The sequence below is a fragment of the Numenius arquata genome, chromosome 8 (assembly GCF_964106895.1).
Source record: "Numenius arquata chromosome 8, bNumArq3.hap1.1, whole genome shotgun sequence".
In the NCBI taxonomy this organism is placed as follows: domain Eukaryota; kingdom Metazoa; phylum Chordata; class Aves; order Charadriiformes; family Scolopacidae; genus Numenius; species Numenius arquata.
This window is the reverse complement of record NC_133583.1, coordinates 49146141-49169382: the sequence shown is the minus strand read 5'-3', so window position 1 is coordinate 49169382 and position 23242 is coordinate 49146141. Positions and strand designations below refer to the sequence as shown.

Genomic DNA, 23242 nt, shown 5'->3' with positions numbered 1-23242 from the left:
TGTTGCCTTAGAAATAGCTGGGGAGGGGGGATTTTTTTCATTTTAAGAAGTCATTGCTTATGAAGGCTGCTATCCAAAAAAACCAGCCCCAAACCTCACCAAACTGTGAAGAGATCCTGAGATCCAGCACTCGGAACGCTGTTCAGAGCCGTTCAACTCCTCCTTCTCCGAGGGAGGCACTTTGAGCAAACAGCACTTTCATCTTCCACGTTAAGTTGCGCTGTTGTTGGCAGCAGAGTTGTACAAAAACTTCTCATCAGCAAACCGGGAAGAAATCTCTAGTATTATTTGTCACAGAATATCAGTTTACAGAACTATAAGGACAGTGGTGTGGGAATGCTTTTGTTTTAAATAAAGATTAATTCTATTGCTGTTGCTTAGCACATGCTACTGAAAACAATTCCTGCAGTGCACCAAAAAGTGCAACGAAGTTCTCAGTACCAGAATTTTACAGTGAGGTAGAGGTGTAGCAGGTAAGTGCTGGCCCCATTCTTTTGGCAAGTGTTGGATCATTTTGTACCTTTATCCTCTCCAAGCTTAGAAGATGTATGGAGGAAAAAAAAATAAAATCAGGTTTTAATACTCAAAAGATGTACCACACTGCTGCTTTTATTGTTCTCTGGCATCAGCCCTGAGAAACAGCTGGGAGCCTCAATGGCTGCCTTCTCTGTAGCCCTCCCCATCAGCGCACATAGACACCGTGCTGACAAGTTGGCTACCCCTAACCTGAGGCTGTGATGCCACTATCAGTCTGAAAGAGAAATAAAAAGGGCAACAATAATCAGATATGTACGTTCTGTGCCATATGAAAATGGCCAATACCATGATTCTAAGAAAAATATATTGGCTCTGATATTACGTGTGATTACAAATAATTCTTAATAACTTTTAGAGATACGTATCTAGCACTTACACCGTGTGCACATTGTGTAAGCTTTATTATGATTAAGCTAGAGAACAGGTTCCAAAAGCGTACTGCAAAAGCTTCTCCTTGCTAACAGACTTATATCTATACATGAACAAATTTGCTCTTCTATTCACCAATATCAGTATATTATAACTTGTTAGCATACATTAATCAGTACATGTCCAAGAACAACAAATCAATACGCCAAAACAGAATTTACAAAACCTAGGTGATAAAGCTCATTTTCCAAGGGCTCAGAAACTACAGAACAGTAGTACAGTACAATTTATAACATTTTTCATCCCAATACCAGTCTATTTTCTTCTGTGCAAAAATCCAGTGCACTGACATTTCTGAAAGCATCCAACTCCATATTGTATAGAGTGAAAATACACCACTTCTGAAGGGGTCCTAATGGACATGGTGAAGTCTTAGTTTCATTTTTTTTGAAGTAGATTCAGTGAGGTCATCATATATTTTTGTTTCACTTTCACCAGCTCATAGAATCCTAGACTCAAAACTGCCTAAGGTGAAAGGACAGATCTAAGGGTTGTATTTAACAGGGAAGAAAAAAAAAGAGTAAGGGAAAAAAAAAAAAATCCATATATTCTAGAGTATTTTTATTTTTGTGAAAAACACTTTCAACATGTCATGGCAAAGTCTGCAAAATGGCTTAAGTTTTTAATCAATAAAATGACATCTTAAATACATGATCATGACATGATACATGACATCTTAAATCTGGGAGGTCGGACTAGATGACCTTTGGAGGTCCCTTCCGGCCTGGACCAATCTATGAATCTATGAATCTATGAAATACCATTCTGCACAATGGCTAGTTCTTTAGTGCTAGGTTGACTACTTTAAGATATACATTGAAGTATGGGGGAAAGAATTTGCCCATTTACAATTCACAATCAACATCAGAAATTCTGTTACTATGTTTAGGTCCCTCCTCCCACAAGACAAAGTGAAAAAAACCCCTCTGTAACATTAAAACCATTTGTCAGACTATTTTCAGAAAATGAGGCAGAAGAGATGACTTCAGAAGAACCTTCAGAAGTGAGAGCTCAACTTTGTTTTTCAACCATAATACATGTACAGAGCACTTGGATGACACCAATGAATCCAAAGTAGCAGTCAATGCAATCTTGCTTGCTTGAATTCAGAAGACATGTTTCATGTGCTTGATTCCATACGTTTTGAAGAAAACCATGATGATCAAGGCCCAGAGTCCTAAAATAAATCCTCCAGGAGGATGCCAGTCCTTTTGTTTTGGTTTCTGAAAAAAAAAGAATAAAACAACAAAAAGATAAAAACAAAGAATTTGTACTGAGTTTTCCCATTAAACAGGCACTCTGTCTAGAAAGTGTAAAAAAATATTGGTATTTTTCTCTACTGCAAGGGTTTATAAGTTGTATTTCTTCATACAGTAGAAGCATCTTTCTTCTGGATGTGGTGGAAAGGCTGCTGGGGGGTGAGCTGCCACTCAAGCAGGGAGGTTAAGTACCACAAGAAGGCCACTAGAACTGTGCCTCAGACACCACTGATGGTTGCGCATCAGCGTTGTAGGACATGCTCAAACTCATTTGTTTGGGCAGCATTTCTCACATCTGGTCTCATGTTGATACAAGAGAGAAATGCTACAAGTATGAAAAACAGTTCCTACAAGTGCAAATGTAGAAGAGAAAAGTCGGTGTTGTTTTTTCCACTACCTAGAATGTTTTCAACAGCTCCTTTTGTACTCGGAATTATGTGAATAAACAGGTATGTAACCACATAAGGAACTAACATTCGTTATTACAGGAATATCATAAAACAAAATAGGATTGTTTTTAATGTCAATCACATTTCCCAGGGGCCTCATTGAGTCTAACTGCCTTTCTTTAATGTAGAAATATATCCTGCAATTCAAATACCTGTCCCTTCAACAATTTTTTTCATCTTCAGTAAAAGGCAATACACTGCAATTTGTTAAGGTCTTTTCTATCTCACACTTCGCAGTAAGACAAGATAAAACTTGTCTGTCCTCTTCCTCCTCATCTTTAAAAAAAATTCAGATACTCCATATTCAGCGAGAAATGGATTGTAGAAGATAAGAGCTGCTATGTGCCCCGAGAAGTGTCTCCAAGGCTAAGAATAAGGTGAAGCTATAGGAATGCAAAATTTTAGTTAAGAATATCATAACAAAAATATCAGAATTACAGATTTTTAGAAGTATAACTCAGTCCCTCATGCTCGTGCCTACTCTTGCCCTCAGCAGGTATGTTTTACAGCTCTTCTAGGCAGACAGAGATGATTTACTATTACAACAATAAATACCAAAGTGCTTGTCGAGCTTTTTACTCCTGCACTATTTTGTCCTTGTATAGGACCAGACACAAGGGGCAAAAGAATATTTTGGTGTTGTTGCATTTAAGTCAAATTTAAAATTCTCTTCCTGCCATGTGAGTAGCTATTACAAAAGATGGTACCGTTTCAATTTCTGCGTGAATCTGCATACAGAAGCTTGTCGTTCTCCACTAAACACACCAGGTGGCTGGTGAACTTTAATGCAATAAGGAACAGTTTGGAGCGTCTGTTCTTTCAGAACAGCTTTCCTATCAACAAGAAAACAATGTTTGTTGATTGCTCAGCTCTCATTTTCTAAGCTACATAGTTTTAGCTTTAGGATTTTTCTCCAAGTACGATGGTTGTAATTAAAAAGTATAACAAATATCCGTGTCGCCTGAGACACCAGAAGAACTTGGCACTGAAATATTAATGATTTTACTCTGATACAGGAATCACGGAACCAACATTATAGTTCACATCAACAACAACAAAACCAAAGGTATGAGCAGAGACGGTGTCTATATATGCAAACCATCCAATTTCCTCAGAAGCTCTCATCAGCTGCAGCGTACGTGCTGTTGGTAATTTGCCACCTCGCTGATACTCGCAACCACACATCTCCACATCAACATCTCAGAAAATCAACCCTGCATGTTCAAAAAGGCTGCCAGCACACCTCACTTCTCAAAGTAACAGCACACGACACTTCTCCACACAAAGGAACTTTCTTGTTTAAATCCTCCTAATTAACCCGTAACTTCGTATGCATATTGCAGTGCCCGTTTCATCAATCTCTTTGTACTATCAATCTTTTCTTCCTTGGATCTCAGACAAATTCCTTACCACAAAGTGGCACCTGACCCTTCTAGACAAATGACTTCAATTTGCAGTCAGTGACACTAAAAGCCTCTCTCTCCTATTTTGTATAGAACACGTAATTTAACTTCTTTAAAGAATTTATATGAATAAATATTTATAAGGTGATCTATGAGTATGGTTTTACATTTTGTCATGCCATGTACTGAAGCCTCCATGGAATTCCACAAGCAGAGGCCAGTGCAGCAATGGCTCTGCGCTGAGAAATCAAGGACATACATACAGTCAGTTTAAAGCCATAGGATGCAATGTAAAAATGTGAAGGATTAAAAACATGAAGGCACAACAAAAAATACGTATGAGGCTATATGAGAGCTACACACTTTATAATCTTAAAAATAAATTATCTTGATGAGAAAGATTTACAGACCCAGAAACAGAAATCCACAAATACATATTAAACCTCAATAAAAGGCTAAAGAGATGCAACTCTGTTGTACATCTGTAAGTCAATAGTGAGGTTAATTGAGCACAAAATTATATTGAAATATGCCAGTATTTTCCACTAGAGGCATACAGACATCAAAACCTTATGAATACCTAAACTAGGATTACACAGATTCCTGCTTAAACCTACAAAGTATACCTCTAAGAGCTGAAATATGTAATTTGCTTTCTATTAACTTGATCATAGATTCCAAAGAAAGTTCGTCAAGGAATTAAAAATGTAATTAGCTTTCCAATTGACAAGTTCATCCTTCTAAAATCGTAACAAATATAACACAGAAAACTTCGATAACCAATCTTTGCCCAGCTGGGCACGTCAGCGAAGCTGAACAGGAACTTCAGTGCTGTTTGCCAAGAGCTGCATTTTGCATCTATGAATGAAACCCACCTACATGTAAGATGGAGCTGCTGCTTCCATGAATTACACCAGCGAATTGTACTTGTAACACCAGCTGGCAGAGCTTTCAGCCAGCACCATCGTACCAGCAGACCCAACAATTCTCTCTCCCCGTGGCACAGCCGTGTCACTGCCACAAGTGCTGCCATGTACCCATGTCGGCATGGCATCACCCCGAGCTGTCACGGCCAGGCCAGCAGCCTCCGTGGGCAAGTCAGAGGCCAGGGGGATACCCTGCCATAACCATACGTAAGCCTCAGCTCTATTGCTCCAGAAGTTGCTTCGACTATTTTGTGCAAGCAGACAGGGAAGGGTCCCAGAGACCTCTCCTAAGGGGAAAAACTACTAAAAGAAAGAATTGCTTTAATAGCAAATGAAAAAGTTTCCTTTTTAGAGCCACATACTGGAAAAAGGTTCAGAAGAGAGAGCGTTTCTTTTTATGCTTATACTAGTTCTGCAGCATAAGCAATCCCTAGATAAACTGTCTCTTTATATCAATTTTAGGACTGATCAGAAAGCATTACTAAATAGAAAGTTTTTCCCAGAGTCCTAAAAAAACTTGAGTGTTTATCCTATGAACATTACCGAGTTCAGGATCTTATTCCAACAAATTTCTGTGAAAGTCGGGCATTTTTTGAAAGTCAGGCATTTTTTCACTTAATGAGAAAATGCCAAATGGACAAAAAAAGTTAAATACTGCAGAATTTTAATTTGCAACTAATTATATATCTTTATTATGCCTAAATTGATGTGAGAATGCATACTATTATAAGAGACCACAGATTGGTTGCAGTACTTACAAATTATGCATAACCTTCTCATATTCGGCACTGATCTGAAGGAGCAGAGGCAGGAGCTCTTTTGGCTCAATTACTCTGAATTTCATCGTTGCATTACCCACCTTAGAACTTCACATACCGAATACTGCTTCTGTTCCTGACATATTTAGGTTTTGTGATCTACGCCACCTACAACCTCATTATAAACGCCCTCTTTACCCCTACAATAATAGCAATAACACACAGGTGAAATGCACATATAAAATGGTACAATGTGTCACGAACAAATACATTTAGTGGCTTACAGGCTAGTCATTATCGAATTGCTGGAGATTCCAAATTAAAGAGATAGGTAGCTAAGCAACAGCAAGCTTCCTCCTGTGAACAGTTTTCTGTTGTATGCTCTCTAGTTCTGGTAGACTCATTATCCGGTGGAACTTAAAAACAGTTAACAGAGTTGCTCCAAGTACTGTAATTAAGGAGAGGATAAAACAGTGTATTTTCAAACTGGATGGGTCTGTAGGGACCCAAATGGAAGGTATCCAAGACTTTCAATGAAGGTGTTTCATAAAACATGCAATACTTGTTACTCCAATTAGAATTAGCGCTATGCAAAAAATAATAAAAAAAGTATTAAAGCTGAAGTGGTAATTAGATTAAGAATAGTTTCATTTTAAAATGTTATATCAGAACAGAAATAAGATTTCAAACACAGTGTATTAACATTTCATGTGGAAAACACTGTGTTCAAGATCATAATCCAACCCTACAGTCCTCTTCTAACAGAACTCCCTTTGCATTAGTGTCCTTAATAAGGACAAAAATGTTGGTACAGAAAGCTTTGGGTTAAACTCAGAATCCACATTGGGATGGCAGCAGTAGAGAAAGCAGTGCACACAGTATTATAGTCAGGAATGTAGTAAATTCCCAAATAGAAAAGGGATACGCATTCTTCAGTCTCCTCCAGCAACTTATTCCAAACAGGGCTTTAAGAAAGTGGGCAAAGCCTTAGAAATGAATGTGCACATCATCTGTGCTATGGGGGATATTCTCCCCAACCTGAGGCAGATGGTGTGTTTTTGTACCATGAGTCCAAAATAGCCATATGCAATGGCACAAAAATAAAACATTAGAAGTGCTGCGTTCCAACGAGTCCATTAAAGTGGCAGCTATCATATTTCAAATTAATCCCTGCTTGATTCTCCCTGTTTTAGCCTATTTATTGCAGCACACGTGGCATAAAATACCAGCCCGGATTCTGAGGCTGCCTGGCAGACAGCAGCAGGTACAGCACTGCGGGAAAATCTCAAGCACGTCCCTTTGTGGAATTCTCCACCTCTACCAGTCCTGGGGCCAGCAAGCACCCGCAGGGAAGTGAAGAACACGTGCTGCTCCTCTGTGTAGTGCTCACCATCATTGTTAGATCATTGGGGTGAATTTTACGTCTTTTGGGGTGTAAATTTCCAAGCTTTCTTCTTGGTCATTCTCCATTTAAATGAACATTTCCATTTCATCCATTGCAACACTACAGGTTTCATTTCTTGTTTCTCAAGATACTTAATTTTATGTTAGGGTCTGTGTTAAAGACCAATATTGAAATAAAGATCCCCATTTCAAAACAGGTCTTTGAAATCCAAGGCCAGGCTCAGATCCAAAACTGAAACAACCTGCCTGCTTCTCATCTCAGAAAAAAACCACAATGGTCTTAAAATGAAGGACAAGGAAACTCCTTAGAAAAGCCAAATTCTCCTATGCCAATAGCACATTATATATTTCGTAGAGACACTCCATAACAATTCCATTACTTGCAATTTAAAATTTCAAACCGGGTAATCCTCTCAATTCTTATGACAAAGCACACAGCAAACTTTAATTTCAGAATGAATTTATATGTATCACAAGCAAATCACAGCATTAAATATGTCCTCAAAGGTTTTAGTGGAAGTATGCACTTCTAATTTGTCAGTTACAGTTTTGATTTGGGGTCCTCACAGGGGAGTGGGAGAAATCAAATATTTCCATCCATCTAGTAATAGTTTAATCCTCTTTTGTGCCCACAGCAAGATTAAAGTCATAAGAGAACTTCCAACATAAACAGTGCCTGTTAATCTGCAAAACAATTTAAAGCACTTTTGTCTAATCTCCCAGTTTGTATTTATTAACCACAGTGCCATAATTACTGATATCTCCAATATTAATAAAATTATGAAGAAAGTTCACTCATCAACAACAAAAATTCATGGAGAATACAGGGAAGAACAGCAGTTAAACTGAATTAACATATCAATGCCTACAACTGCATTTTAAATATTTACTTTGAAACACGCGTAATCACCATAATGTAAACTACAATACTGCTATGATAGCTTTAGTTTTTCATTTCCTTCTAAAATAGGTAATCTATAAGGCCTTTTTAGAAATGAACTTCTACTTCAAAAATGGCTGCTCACTTATTATTCTCTTTCAGTATTATCTCTCAGCATTACATAGCGCTTTAAAGTGCTTTTAGTTGTTAAACAATTATTCATTAATCTTCCAACCTGTGACACAATACATAATATACTTCTTCTAATCAAAGGGAGCTTTCCCAGCACCTGGGGCCCAGCACAGTTTAATTCCCAGAGAAGCCAGCGCTCAGAAAAACGTGGCAAACACAACAGGGACTGTACCGGGGGCCTCCAAACCGGGGTGTGGGACTTGCCACATCCAAAGCTGACACACACAGCTCTGTACAGGCAGCAGTAACCATAAATATCTATCTTCAACAGATGGACACTGCAGAGGTCTCACCTCTGCTCAACGGCTGAGCTCTTACCTGCCCAGCTACCAGTAGTTACATTATGGAACTCATGCATGCTTTAGGATGGAGATTAAAAAAGTCACAATATAAAGTTGCATTTAGGAAAAAACCCCAATTACATCTACTTAAGGTATATTAAGAAAATTGGGGGTTTTATACTTTAATCCAATTCATACTCTTATATGAAGCCATGACCATGATTTTTCACAAAAGGGCATCTAAGTCCACAGCAAATATATGAATTACATTTGCAAACACAAAGCTTCATGCCAACTGAAGCATGCAAAAATAGGAGATGAGCAGCTCAGTTAAGGAGACTCGGTATTCAAAACTTGGCCACTGCTACTTTGAGAAGTATCCTTCTTTTTAAATAAATGTTGATATTTAATTAATTTAAACAAGAGGAAGATTATTAGGAAAAACAGGACTACAAACAAAAACAGCACACAGTACCACGCCACAAGCAGAAAGATAAACTTCTTGAGGTCCTTACACTAAAGGGGGTCAGAAAATAACAGAAATACACATTAGTAAGGCAGACCTCAGTGGAGAGGACCTCCAAAAATGACAAGATATAACAGCAACCCCCTTGCTGCACTTTGGGTTAAGCAGAGAGAAACAGCAGCTGCAAAGAACAAAGGAGGTGAAAAGGGTGCGTAGAGGCTGCTACAGGGACAAAAGTATGTTGTATTCACACAAAAAAATTGTGTAAATAGGGCAAAACTATTACCAGAGCACTACTTTTCCAAGCAGCGTGCACTGCTCACTTTCTCCTGGGAAAAGATTATCTCCAAGTCTTGTACGGTGCAGATCTTGGTCATCGAAACACAACGTCGCGGTGCCAGCAGGAGCAGAACCAGAGCCAACCCCTCAGCCCAGCAGAGAGGAGGCAGCCTGTGCATGGACGGTTCCCACCCATCTCAGTGGGATGATTTCTCCAAGCACCAGCATCCCCCAGCCCAGCCTTCCTAAGGAGCACAGCGCACCCACTTCCTCCTTGGAAACCTAACTGGGATTCCCCATAGAATCTCTCTGGACCGCAAGATGAGCCCATCCAAATGCTTTTATATCAATATGCTCTGAGGCAGGTTTTTTTTTCTTAATCTCGTAAAATTAATTGTATGCCTCAGAACTTCCATTATGAAGCATAATTTTGATCATTCAAATTCAAACGAAGTTGTTTCTGTTTATATGGAGAAACCACGATGTTCATAAATTATTATGCTATTCCTTTCAAAGTAGTAGTGATGCTTCTAACCACACATTTTTTTTCTGGACATCCCATGAGTATCTATTCATTTATTTCCAGGTGGCAGGCTCTATTAACAACAGATGTTAGACAACATTAGATCTTATACTCAATATGCCATATTGAGTACAAAATCTAATCCAATATCTCAACAGCTACATTTTAAGAAACTGGAATAGAAATAAATATTCCTTATTCACGTAATTTTATTGCTCATTTTTTAAATCTCTACAACTATAATTTAAGAAGTTCTCCTTTGCCCTGAGCTGTGTGCTACATTATATACGTGTGCAGTAGAGCTCCACATTTTCTAGCTCCAGCTTGTGCAACTCAAAACAGCATTATATTTAAGAGACAGGCATGAAAAAACGGATGGAGGGAGAAGCAGGGCTGAGGCAAAAGGTGCCTGCACATTTATATGAGTGAGATCAAATATGGCTGTGTTGTTATTGCAAAACATTTTCATTTGCAGTGAGAAACCAATGTATTGTAACTGGTGATAGATCAGTTTGTTCCCTGCCACCGCCCAGCTTTTAAAAGCGATTGTTGTATTCACTAGTTTTCCACTCAAATGCCAGACACGTATTCACACCCAAGTTTATTTTGTACACACTCTCTATGTGAGCAGAAAAAAAAGGAAAACGAAAAGAACTATTCTGAAATATCAACCTAATACTTTTGGCTACTCTGGCTGCTATACAACCTCGGAAACAGTCCATAAAACATGGACACAGCAGTAATACAGACACTTAGTTAGTGGTTCCACATAATTATACCTACATGAGAAAGCCCTTTCTGTTATGTTGGTATGTCAAAGAACAAGGAGTCCAGAGAGCAGATCCATTACTGCAAAGAGTTTTCCCAGGCAGCTGCCATTAAGAATGGCAGATTTATGGTATCATAAATATTCACTGTTCCTCCATGATATTTGCATGACACTAGATTTATCAGTTGAATGCTACATGGGGCTCAAAGACCATCTTTTTGGAAGAATAAATGAGTGTAGCTGAGCGTACACCCCCCCAGATTACTACATGCAATACGTACAATATCAACATCTTTCCGAAAGGGTAAGTCTCTAAAAAAGATAAAACCACAGATGGTCCTATCTAGTGGCAAACCAGCTGCACTTTTCCTGCCTACCATCTAAACGAACCACAGGTTACTGCCCTACTGATGTCATGTTGTCACTCAGTCCTCTGTAAGTAGTAGTCATCATCTGTTTGTCAGGCATCTATTTGTAGATGGTCTTTCGCGTTAAGCACTCCCTCCTGAAAACATGAGACCATTCACTTATATTCACAGAGTCCCACCACCGGGGCTGAGCTTCTCCAGGAGCCCCGAGCCAGAGAAGACAGCTGTCAGTCTGTGGGGTCTCTCGCCCGGGGGGAGCAGAGGGGAGGAGGGAGGTGGCTACGGCAGGGTGCCACACACTGAGCGAGCAAGCCACTCACTACACATGTAATCGCTTCCACAAAGCTGAATCACAACTTCGTGCAAAGTATTGTGTGGAAACCACGATGCAGGATGCTGTCTTGTCTGTCCAACAGAATGAACACAACTGCTCCATTACTGGAGTCTTCATTCATTTACCCCTTCCATGCATTCTTCAAATGGAAATGATTTCATCAAATTTCAACCCTCTGAATTATTTAGGAAAACAATTCTAGACAGAGCACTAGAGAGCAGCCTGCCAATACCTCTATCTCTGGCCATTCATCAGTCCTGTCAAGAGCGCGTGAGTTACATTGCCGTGCTCCTCACAGCATGCTACTGAAGGGTAAACAAAATATAATTAACTTGACATAAAAAAAATCACCAATAGCACCTCACTAAGTTTACATGGTTAAGTGGGATAAATGTGTGAATATATTTGGAGCTAACAGCGCCTTCACCTGAGGAAAAATGTTCAGAAGGTATCTTCCATCACAGCACTGCAAAATATGTCAAGCTAAGATTGGTAACATTTATATTTCTTCCTTATCAATGTGAGCTTATTGGTAACAGCTCCTTTTTATGCTGCATAAGCTCAGAAGAAATATAGTGGATAGAAGAAAAAAACCTAGCAAAACTGTTACTACTAGTTTTACTACTCACTGAAATATTTAAATATACACTGTCTATCAGAGAAGCTTTCATGTGTAAACAATAAAAAAGTAATGATTAATAAAAACTGTACAAGGTTATGCGAGAAATGAAAATGTTACAGAACACTGAACTGACACCAGAAAACGGAATTAAATCTTGCATCTTGGACATCCTACTATAATGTACTTCAGTTATCTGCCTTATATAGAAAGGTCCTGATCCTACACATATTTAGTGATGGGTAACACAAACTAATTCAAGAATTTAGTCTTACAGTCAAGTTACACATGTGCTTTTACACACTCATTTCTACACCCAGTGCAATCAGTGTTAAGCAATAAAATACAGAATAAAGACTAAGTAATACTTTGCCCTTTGCCTAAGGATCTAACAGGATCCCTTCCTTTTCCTCCACTCCACACACACTTCCATGCACACATTTGGCTTTCTTATTCCTGGCATTATTATTCCAGGGACACAAATAAAACACACCAGAAACCCATAAAGTGGAGAAATAATTTAACAGCCAGAATGGATGCTGAGCCCCCTTTCCAGGCCTCATCTCACAAAAACCACACAACCACATTGTACTTTTTGTTGGGTAGTTCCTGCTCACAGCTTTTGGGGAGGGAAGAGCTAAGGAAGTCTAAGGTAAAAAGTAAGAGAAACTGGAAGTGGGTCTTGACAGAAGCCATTCAGCAGCATCAGGAGAAGTGATAAACAACACACCTCACCCCTGTACTACAGCAGATCTCCATCTTTTCACCAGTTTCTACTGCAGACAGAGCCAGAAAAATTCTGAACGAGTTGGGCATAATTTGGGGATGCCATCTTTGACGGCTTTCTTAGCCCAAAGAGGCTTCTGCAGAAAAAATAGTTGAAAGGCAGGAAAGATGCCATTTCTCTGCATTTAAAAATTAAAGCCTTACTAATCAATGACCACCTAGGAGTATTGCTTACTTTCACATTTGCCAGTAAGTCTTATTCCAAATGCAAAGCTTGTTGCACCAAAGACTCCTCCTATCAAACAGCAAAACTGATCACCAAAATGAAAGCAACTCTGGAGCAGTATTTCTTCTGTTAAATACTGTATTTACTAAAAGAAAAAGTGGTTTAATTGACCATTAAAAGTTTTGCTATGTCAGTTTTCTTTTAATTAGGGAAGTCCTAAAACTTGTTTAGATCAAGCATAATTTTTAAACTACTACCCTAGCACTTTATAGGCTGTTATGATATAGACAAGAATTATTTTTAATTCCGTAAGAATTAACAAAATATATGTGGCAGTAGCTCTTCTTTCCATATTTTCAGCTTTTAATTTCCATTAAAAGACAATGAATACAGTACTAAGTAACATTTTTTTGATGTAGACTTTTACTCCTACCGTTCACTATACTAATAATAATAATGAAGATTATAGTCGCTACAACCCCCAAATTCTACTGCTCGGAATTATGCTTTCTCACTAAGGTTTTTGTGGTTTAATTGTCTTCATCTAATATTGATATTTAGTACTTGGCTGTAATTAAGAATAGGGGAACCATTCTTAGAATGCTATTCCAATCCATTAGGCAAATCTTCTCACTATGATATGAAAATTTTCATCTACTTAATTAGCACACCTACTTCTTCCGAGCTTAAGTGCACCTAAGCTATATTTTATGATGGCCGAAGGAAAAAAAAAGAAACCACAACACATCAATTATGCCTCCACTCAATTGTACAACTATTTTAAAATGTGTGAACAGTTAAGACAAAATTGAAAAATTACCATAATAGGCTTTTGACACTTCCCTGCTTAAGCAAAAATTAATTCTAACTCCCTGTTTTTATGCAAAGCCTTTATAATTTCTCTAATCTTGAGTTCCCATGAGAGAGAACACAATACTTTCAAGTACAAGAGTGTGAGGCTTGGCATCTTCTCTTTTTAGTTATACAGTTTATTTGATGGAAGTCTAAACCGCTAAGCCTCCCTTTGTGCTTAATATAAGCCTTCCTCAGTGGAAATACAAGTTAATTTAAGTAAAATGAAGTTTTAGGAAGAATGCATTCTCTTTTACAGAGAGCTTCACTACAGCAAAGCTGTTTTAAATGCAGCATCTGTTTCCCGAATTGCTCTAGAACCTGTAATAAAAATGAACTAAAAAGAAGCAAAATTTTTAAAAGGTACTTTTATATATGAAACATCATAAACATAAAAACAGTCTAATGGAGTAACTTATTTATCATTTTACTATATTTTTTCAGTTTCATCTTGCATCATGTGTGAAGACACTATCAGTGTAATGAATTTGCATGTTCTAAGCATAAGACATTAAGCATCTTCTGTTTTATTAACGGTGACTATTATTAAAACCTACTGCTTATGTTACAGAAGTCAATCAGCTATATCGCCAGTATACACTGCAACATACAGTAAGGTGTGTGGATCACATACTAAATTCACAGAGTTATTTTATACATCTCTTTGCCTTCAACCACAATTGAAATATTTGTACATCAGATACTATGCTACAGCAGCACATGGTATATTATGATGCCTACAAACCTATTAAGGTCACAGAAAGCTTGTGCATATATTTAGTCCATTCCCATGTGAGGCAGAGGTATATTATTTGCATACCATTATGCACTGAAAACCTATCCAGTTATCCCCACTGGAGACAACTCACCACAGTGACCTAAATAGTATTCACTTTTCCAATATTTGAAGGAACAGCAAATAAATGGCACCCAGTGCAGACAAATCCAAAAAGACACAGAATATCTACGAATTCAGGTTTATAAATGACAAATGCAAATGAGTGTAGACCAGTGTATCACAAAAAATCTCATGGAAGAACGATGAAAAAAGCGAATTATATGCTTAATAGAGGACTACAATGTTGAGAGTGAAAATGGCTGGAGAGATAATTTTAGCAAAACAGCTCTAACATTAGCCAAGCTTATGACCACAAAGGAGAGCAAAGAGTCTCAAATCACAGAACTCACTTAAAAATAACCTCCTCACATTTGCAGTGACAGCAACGGTTCTAATATCAGCTGCCCAAAATAAAGTGAGATAGCCATTGATATTTTATCTATAGCACTGTGCAACAATTCACATTTCATTAGCAATTGAGACCCCTGGGACAGGTACATATTGCTTCTTCAATAACAGCTGTAATATCGTGCATACTTTCTGTAATCATGTACATGTACTAACACGCCGTAATTGTCCTCCTCGTTTATATTCCCCCCATAATTACAATATTTTGATTAAACATCTACCAGCCTCTACTCATTGCCTTTTTCTCATCATCCTTCCTGATTTGAATACAGACACAAAGAAAGGAGAATATAAATAAAGTATATATGTACTCTGTGCAGAAAGTCAGAAGAGATTAACATAACAGTCCTTTATGGTCTTAGTATACAAATCAGAATCTCTCACTGTTAACCTTATTTTGCTTTTTGCCAACATGCTATGTGAAGTTTACTTTAATCTGTAAGCATTTCTGAACCTGTCTCTTTCTGTAGAGCTCTGAGCATAGCTACAGCACAAGAGAAACAGTAAGCACAGTCTTAAAATCACAGTTGTGAGCAGGTTGTAAAGCACAAGAAAAGGGCATCATGTCACAATCAAGTTCAAAGCCAGAATAAAGACACAGAAAGATCAAGAGTGCATACTGAAAGGTCTGTGCGTACAACATCGTCAAACACATGGCTGATACAGCTGAAAAAAGCACAAATCTTTTTTTTTTTAATATAAGAAATGTAATAATTTTTAGAGTTCATGGTTATACAGCTACTACCGACCCTTCAAATGCAGTTATTTGAAGTTCAGATGAGTAAACCACAAAGATCTACAGCACTCTATAAAGCCTGACAAGTTACAGTCACTTCCTGAACTTCTTCCTTCATTTTACATCTTAGATAGTGCTTATTAAAAAGAAACGATTACAGGAATTACCTCCTAAAGAAGTTGCAAATCCAACATGGCACCTCTAACAATTATAGCTACTATAGAGCCAGGGTATCTTCTAATATATATTTTTTTAATAGTACATCTGACAATTCTATATGCTGGTGGGTATGAAACTGATGTCTCATAATCCATGAAATGCATGATGTTACGTTCACATATAATGCCTCATATTACCAGTATTCTCAAGGGCAAACTGAGCACTCCCGTGATATGTGCAAAAGCCTTGAATTTATTTCCATTTCAGCTTTCCAGAGTAACAGTTATTTTCACTCTCGCTCACCTGCTCATGAGAAAACATAAACAAAAATTTTCAGGGAATAAACATACACTTTATCAGTTTTGGCTGATACTACCTATTCTAATTGGTTTTAGAAATTCTGTAGTCACATACCCAGCCAGGCTGAAAACTGCCTTTTTTTTTTTTTAAGCAGTAGTTTTCAGCTCACTGCTGTGCTTAATGACCCTAGGACTCCAACAGGGGAGAGAGAGAATGGGGGAGAGTGGAGTGTGGCCACTTGAGGGGCAGCCCCTAGTTAAATCGCTCCAAGCTGCCTGTCAAACTGATCTTCCATCCTGTGCCAAAAAAGAATGAAGACACAATTCCAATCTTTAAATGTAAGGGCTTTCATAGGTCAGGGAAAGAGAAAAAAGACACGACCTCAGGAAACTGAACAGTTTGGTGCTATACTATTTTGTCCAAACTACAGGATCTGTACAGCCTAAAATGGTCATTTTTAAAACACTGCATCAGTTGCATCCATTTCTTCGTATCACATCTCCCCAAAGAGGTGACTGTCTTTGAGGAATAGTATGGTCTAAGGGTTACTGTCATCTTGCCGGGTGCCAGTTCTGTGAAGAAGTGATAAATTCACATTCCAAGACATGACAGCAGAGATTGGACCCTACTGACACCCAGGCGAGCTAACAATGTAAATGCACATCAAACAGAACATTTTGATAACTGCTTAACTGTTCTTAACAGAGCTGTGCATAGGAAAAAAAGAGATAATTATTTTATTGCTTTTAAAATATACTTTGGTTTCATTTAAAAAAAAAAAAACTTAAGGAAGGAGGTAAAGTTACATATTTTAATGCATAAACAAGGAAGAAAGGATGGACCATGCATGCAACATTTGGGGCAAGAAAAAGCAACCCAATGTCTCTGGGCAGCAGCAACAGGCCACGGCAAAGTTTCCCCTTCTTGGCTTGCAGAAAATGTTCGGTGTGGTATTTCTAGTAGGAAGCAGTTACAAACAAGAACACCACAACTGACTGTTTGGGTTCCTCAACAAGATGCCTTTCAATGCATTTAGTTATTCAATCCATTGTACTCAGCTATAATTGGAAGAATTTAATACTACATTCAGTTCCCCTGTAATGCTCAGTTGGCAACAAAAACCAGTCGTGCTTCTTTTCTGGCTCTGCCGAGCAGTGCAGACAATGCAGACAAAAGAAGAGTTCCCCATGCATTAATATTTTGGTAGCCTATCCTTACAGAAATGAAGTTTCTTATAATTACTGTTAAATGTTTAACATTTGGGAGCAGCAACTGAAAGAAAAATAATTCTAAGATACTTATCTTTATTGTGTCTTGAAGACTAAGAGAAGAGCTTCCATCTAATATTTCAACTTAAAGAGATAAAAAAGCAGAACTTCCCTGTGGTTGAGAAACAGTAAAATAATGATCCTGGATAGACATAGAATGATCACCCACAACAGTCCTTTAATGGGAATATGGAAGAAAAGAGACTGTTTTACTAGGTCTCTGCTTCCAGAGGGTTTCCCTCATACTCAGATAAAAACCATAACAAAACAAAAGCAGATGCACCTTGACTGTAAAAACATATCATCACTAATTTATGCTAACTCCACATCATTGTCTTCTATAATCAGGAAGCAGCGAGGAGAAAATCAACAGCAAGTCAAAAATATTATAATTTAAATCTTTTACAAAAATATTTTACGCTACGCTCAGAAATATGCTCTATTTCAGGAACGTTACAACTTTGTTTACGAGATTTCATTAGGCTAACGTGCTACTTGATTTCTGAATCGGAAAAACAAGAGGGACAATCTTCCTGTCTGTGTGGACTACCAGCTTACATATGAGGATGCTGAATACCATCACTAACTATGCAGTAGCTCACTAGATTAAAAAAATGCCTGAAAATGTTTCTGGTTTAATGTTTTGCTCGTAAAAGATCTGTACCAGCTACAACCAAGTCAAGAATGTGCTTGGAGTGAGTCAGAGAAACAGAGGACTTCCCCACTTTTAACATTATTACTTACAGAAAACAGTACTATCAAAATAATTAAGCACTTATTCTCTAAATTTAAAGGTACACATTGCATACATTAAATGACTCATATACACAGCAAGACTGCTAACTCACATTTTCTTTTATTCAACCTTAATATTAGAAGAAATATTAGGGAGTGAACTTCAAAGCACTTATATGCACCAAGTAGCACACAGTGTTGGCAGGAGTATCATTGCTGCTCTATGACATATTTGGTTTGGTGCTCGGCAAAACCGTGCAGTAATAGCTTTTCACAGAAAGTTTACTTTGCTCCTTCTGAGCACAGTTTTCTGCTAGGTAGCATTCAATTCAAAGCAAGCCAAAAGAATTTAAATACTCTCTAACTCACGCAACAGTGAGAGAAATTAAATCCACATACTGTATATAAATTAGGGAAAGAAACAAGTTCGTATTTACTGGATAACATCCAGCCACTATTCTACTTGAGACCACCTCCATTAGAGTTATAAAATGCAGACAAACCATCTCGAGGTTACACAATTCACAAACATACACTTAATACAGAAAAGAAAAAAAATATCTTAGTAAAACAGATTAATTTCTAACTCCTACGCACCCCAAGCGTCCTAGATGAAGATGGGCTGGTTCAGCAAAAGGTGTACAGCACACCTGGGTTTAATTCTGCACAGGAATATAGTCAGAATGCCTGATCCCCAAAGATGACTTTAGGTCTGCTGGTGAGGAAGAGGATGTTGGCAGATTTCCACGACACGCATCTGAAACAGCTTTTCTCACCTCTACTCAAGACAATACTGTCTTCAGTACGTTGCTCAGAACTGCAAAAGTAAAACCTGAGCAGGCAGGTGTCCTAGTGCAAGGTGACATGCCACAAAGCTTTTTGTTGGGCTGCCAGGTAATGTATTTTGTCAAAATAAAATTGAATTCGAAAGTGAGAGCACTTTCTAATCTTTGATATGAAAAATTCAATTTTCAGTCATCCTGAAAAAATGCAGTTCTGACAAAGAAAAGCATTCCTGAAAAGACCTGTGTCTGTGCCAACAAGTGCAGCAAAATTTGGACCTTTTGGGAAAATGTCTTATTTTATCTCTGACATCATCTACCTGAATACTATGACCAGCGTTTTAAAAAGTAAGCTATTCTTTAAAGCTATTTTCAAACACAGCTACAGGGACGGATTTTCATAGAATGTATAAATATCTGTCTCTAAAACTTTACACATCCAACCTGACACATCTAAGTATCACAAATTGCTTTTGAACCTCTGAGCCTGTAAAGACATAGTAAAATGCAAGTATCATTTAACAAAGTACTTCAAAACTTCTGATAAATTATTATCCATAAACCAAAATTACCGGTTTAGGCACCAAAAAAATTAAATAAAAAACCCCAAATCTGTGCTACCACTGTGCTATTAGACACCTTGCATACTTGACCAAACTTCTGAACACCACTCATGGTTTTTATGAGACATAAATAGGAACCAAGACTCCACCATCAGAACAAACGTAGACTGAGCACGAGAGGTCCCCTCCTTGAAACCTAACAATTGCTGTAGGGGAGCTACAAGACGAGGGGCAAGGCACCAGTATGATCACTGAATTTTGAAGTTATGCTTTCAAGACTCTATCAGTATGTGATGGGTTAATTTTCATATTGAGCATTTCACAAAGATCGTAAGCCACATAAAACCACTTTAATTTAATGTTTGTGAAAACATTTAAGTCTAAGAGCTAAAATTGTTGTGTTATAGATAATCAAAAAATACTTCAAAAAAATCTATACGACATGGTGTGTTCTATTTTCTTAATACTGTTTCAACAATTTCTGCCAAATGCTGCTAAGGAAAACCTCTCTCAATTAAATCAGCGTGAAACAGGAATAGCATCAACAAATGCAATAAACTAACACCCCTCTACTATGTGAGAATGAGGTCCTGAGAATGAATAAAAACTAATCTTCAAAGCAAAATGATTTCTTTTTTTTTCTTTTTTTTTTTTTTTTCTTGGAGGGGGGAGGTGGGAGGGGGAGCAAACTCGTTACAGAAGCACAGAATTATGGAAACAAAGACCTTCTTGCAAGACAATACAGTACTGCAATGCTACAGCCATCTTTGATGATCATCAGCATGTCCATCTATAACTCTGTAGATCCCCCTCCCATCTTCTTTCTTAAATTTCATATTTAATATCCCTTATTGTGTAGTGCAGTCGATACCCTCAAACTAGACTGAATGTGGCAACTCCCTAACGTCCTCTGAGTCTAAGCTCAGCAAAGCTAATGGTGGTCACATGAGTTGCTCAACTGGAATCTGGAACACACAGACCTATTTACTCAACAGGGTTAGCGCCATCTCCCAGTCATCTCCTGAGATTACAGGAGGCATTTTCCACTAAGGCTTCTACAGAGAGGCTACAGAAATGCACTGGTTAAAAACTCTACAAAACAAATAAAATTAATACAGACCTCCAAAAGGAAACTCAATCTAATTTAATTAGAAATTGTATCTAACATTCTCCCATACATCCCCCTACATGAGAAAACAGCTTGGAACTCTTTATTTTTAAGTAAATGGGCAACTGTGAGTCATGTCAAATTTCAAGTAAATTGTGCAATCACCACCATGGGCGGGAAGTTAGTTTCCTGAAATACCAGCCTGTTTTAACAGCATGTTAATTTATTTGCTCGATATTTTACAATGGACTAAAATAAGCAAGCAAGTTGATCATGGCCTGAATTTGCTGTTTCACTTTGTTTTCAATTATAACAACATCACGAGATCTGGCATTTACCCACTGAAACGTGCCTTATGCCAATAAAACATTCTTCCATCAGTAAGACACCTCTAACAATTTAAGTCTCTTCAATATCCTACATCCCAGCTAGACAAAATACATTAACACATAGTGACATTCAGAGCATGAGCACTGGCACTAAAGCCGGTTACTTTTATTAAAATACCTGCTGAATTGGAAGGCCAGCAATGAATATCCTTTATGACAAACGAAAACAATCTTCTTCAAACACAGTTTCTCCTGTTCTTTCACCAGACCCGTTTCAACTAAAGACAAGCACAGAATTAAAGTACTCTCTCCTTTTTTTCCTTTTTTTTTTTTTGGCCTTACTATTCATAAACTTATTCTAAGTAGCAGCATTGTATGCATGGCTGTACACAAAGAATCTCATTCAAAAGTCTGCGTTCTGTGGGAGTTCCTCTGAAAGCCTCACTTCTGCCATTTTAGAAGTTTGTATTAATGACTGCATTCCTTTATGAAGCACTAGTGGTTTTTTATTTCAGTTAAAAGCCCACATTTTTCCTTTTTGTTTTTGAAAATGGAGAGGGCTACTTTGATTACAAATTTCTGATTTTGGTTCATGTCTGAAAACTGGTAGCTTAAATGTTAGTATTTGTTTTCATTCTGCTATTTATTTTCTTTTCTTCACATTTGTCTTTTTAACCAACCATGGTACAATGCATTAAATATAACATATTTCTCAGAATTGGAACTTTATAGGGAAGCTTTATAGAGATATCTTTTTATTTTCATAGTACTATATTAATAAATAATTACTAGTAATAGTAATAGCCATAAAGTTTAAGATCAATCCCAAAATCAGGTTCTGGGTCTCCTTTCAATAAATACTTTAGGATGTAGCAAGTCTGAAATTTTCTTGCAGAATAACCACATTAGAAATCAAAAGTTAATTTCTGTTCATTAGTATAATATTTTTTTCAAAGTACTCAAGAGAATGTTAGAAATCACATGTGAACACCCAAGAAAATCATGCAGACTTTTAGTAGTGTTCAGAATTTACAGTGAAATTTGGATAGAATTAGCAGCCAAGTTGGCTACTAAAGTCTAGTTTGGCATTATACCCATTTAGGACACTTGTCTACCATTGTGAAGTTTTAATGTATACTATAAATAAACATTACTGATGCCTTTATTCCTGCCTAGAAGTAAACAAACCATGGGCTGACATAAAACAAATCTTACAGATATATAGAAACAGCAGCAAAGGCCCATACTAAACACTGTGATTACCCCTTCGGATACAGCATCATAACACCACAAATACTATTCACTGGTTTTACTCATGATATTTTTTATTACTTATAATTTATTCCTTTTTTCTTAAAGTAAAAAATGTATGTTCATATAAACTCAACATGGCCCTTGCACTACGCGTCCCAATTGTCAGAGGCCCCTCAGAAACGACATATGATCATCTTTGCTAATTCACCAGGACACTGGTACAGAGTACGTGTAGCTGATTGCGGCTCCTCGAGGCTCAAAAAGGGCATCACAATTGTACAGAACTGGGGCACGCCGCCTGACTCCCTGACACGACAGCTAAACAATGGTCATTTTATGCTGTTTCTCTGCATCAAAGACATTTGCAGTTCCGTTGGATTTGCTTTGCTGCCCTGTGTGGACCACAGCTCTACGCTACCAGTAAATTTGTTACAGCAAACAGATAAGAGTACATAAAAACATTTTTGCCCTTCTACAGTGCAATATTCTATTGCAGTGTAACACACTGTAGCCAAATGAACCCTCTGCGGTTATTACCCACCTAATGTTGTAAAAATATTACTATGACATTTCGTCTGGTTGACCATCTTAAAGGTTAATTCTGTTTCCTATTTGAGATTTTCCTCTAGGTGAGCCATTCAGTGCAGTTTCTATTTACTGATTCCAAACAACCCTCAAACTGTTTCATTGCTCACTCTCACTGTTAAGAACATATTGACTGGCTGCCTGCTCTGCTGTTTAATTCATTTATGCTGAGAGTCAGGCATGAAGACAGAATTTTAAATGTGACATTTGCAGGCTGTTGGGTCATTTGAAGCTCTGACAACACCAGGGAGTTCCTGACATACAAACTGGTCCTGATTTCCAATCTTCCATGTTCTGAACACATCAGAGATTCTTCCCCGAGGTGCAGATTTCAGCCAAAAGTTTGAAAATCCCTTGTGTTTACGTCTCACAGAAAAGACCTGTGCACTTTAAAATTTTAAAATAAAGCTTATGTTTCCTTTAAGGTAAAACCAGCACTGCCTGCAGCGTGTGACTCAACTGCTTAAAAACAATGATTGACAAAGGTATTCAGAAAA

General features: G+C 37.7%; 1 protein-coding gene across 2 annotated transcripts in view; it reads right to left on the bottom strand.

Annotated features, from left to right (window-relative positions):
- Positions 1 to 594: 594 nt before the first annotated feature.
- The window catches only part of PIGK (phosphatidylinositol glycan anchor biosynthesis class K), a 70506-nt gene continuing 47858 nt past the window's right edge, over positions 595 to 23242 (bottom strand). Inside the window, exon 11 of one of the 2 annotated variants that reach the window (XM_074152002.1) lies at positions 595 to 2189. In XM_074152002.1, coding sequence (XP_074008103.1) covers positions 2073 to 2189 — 117 coding nt within the window. In that variant the 3' untranslated portion in view covers positions 595 to 2072. The remainder of the gene's footprint in view (positions 2190 to 23242) is intronic. The other variant, XM_074152003.1, reaches the window with a different exon arrangement.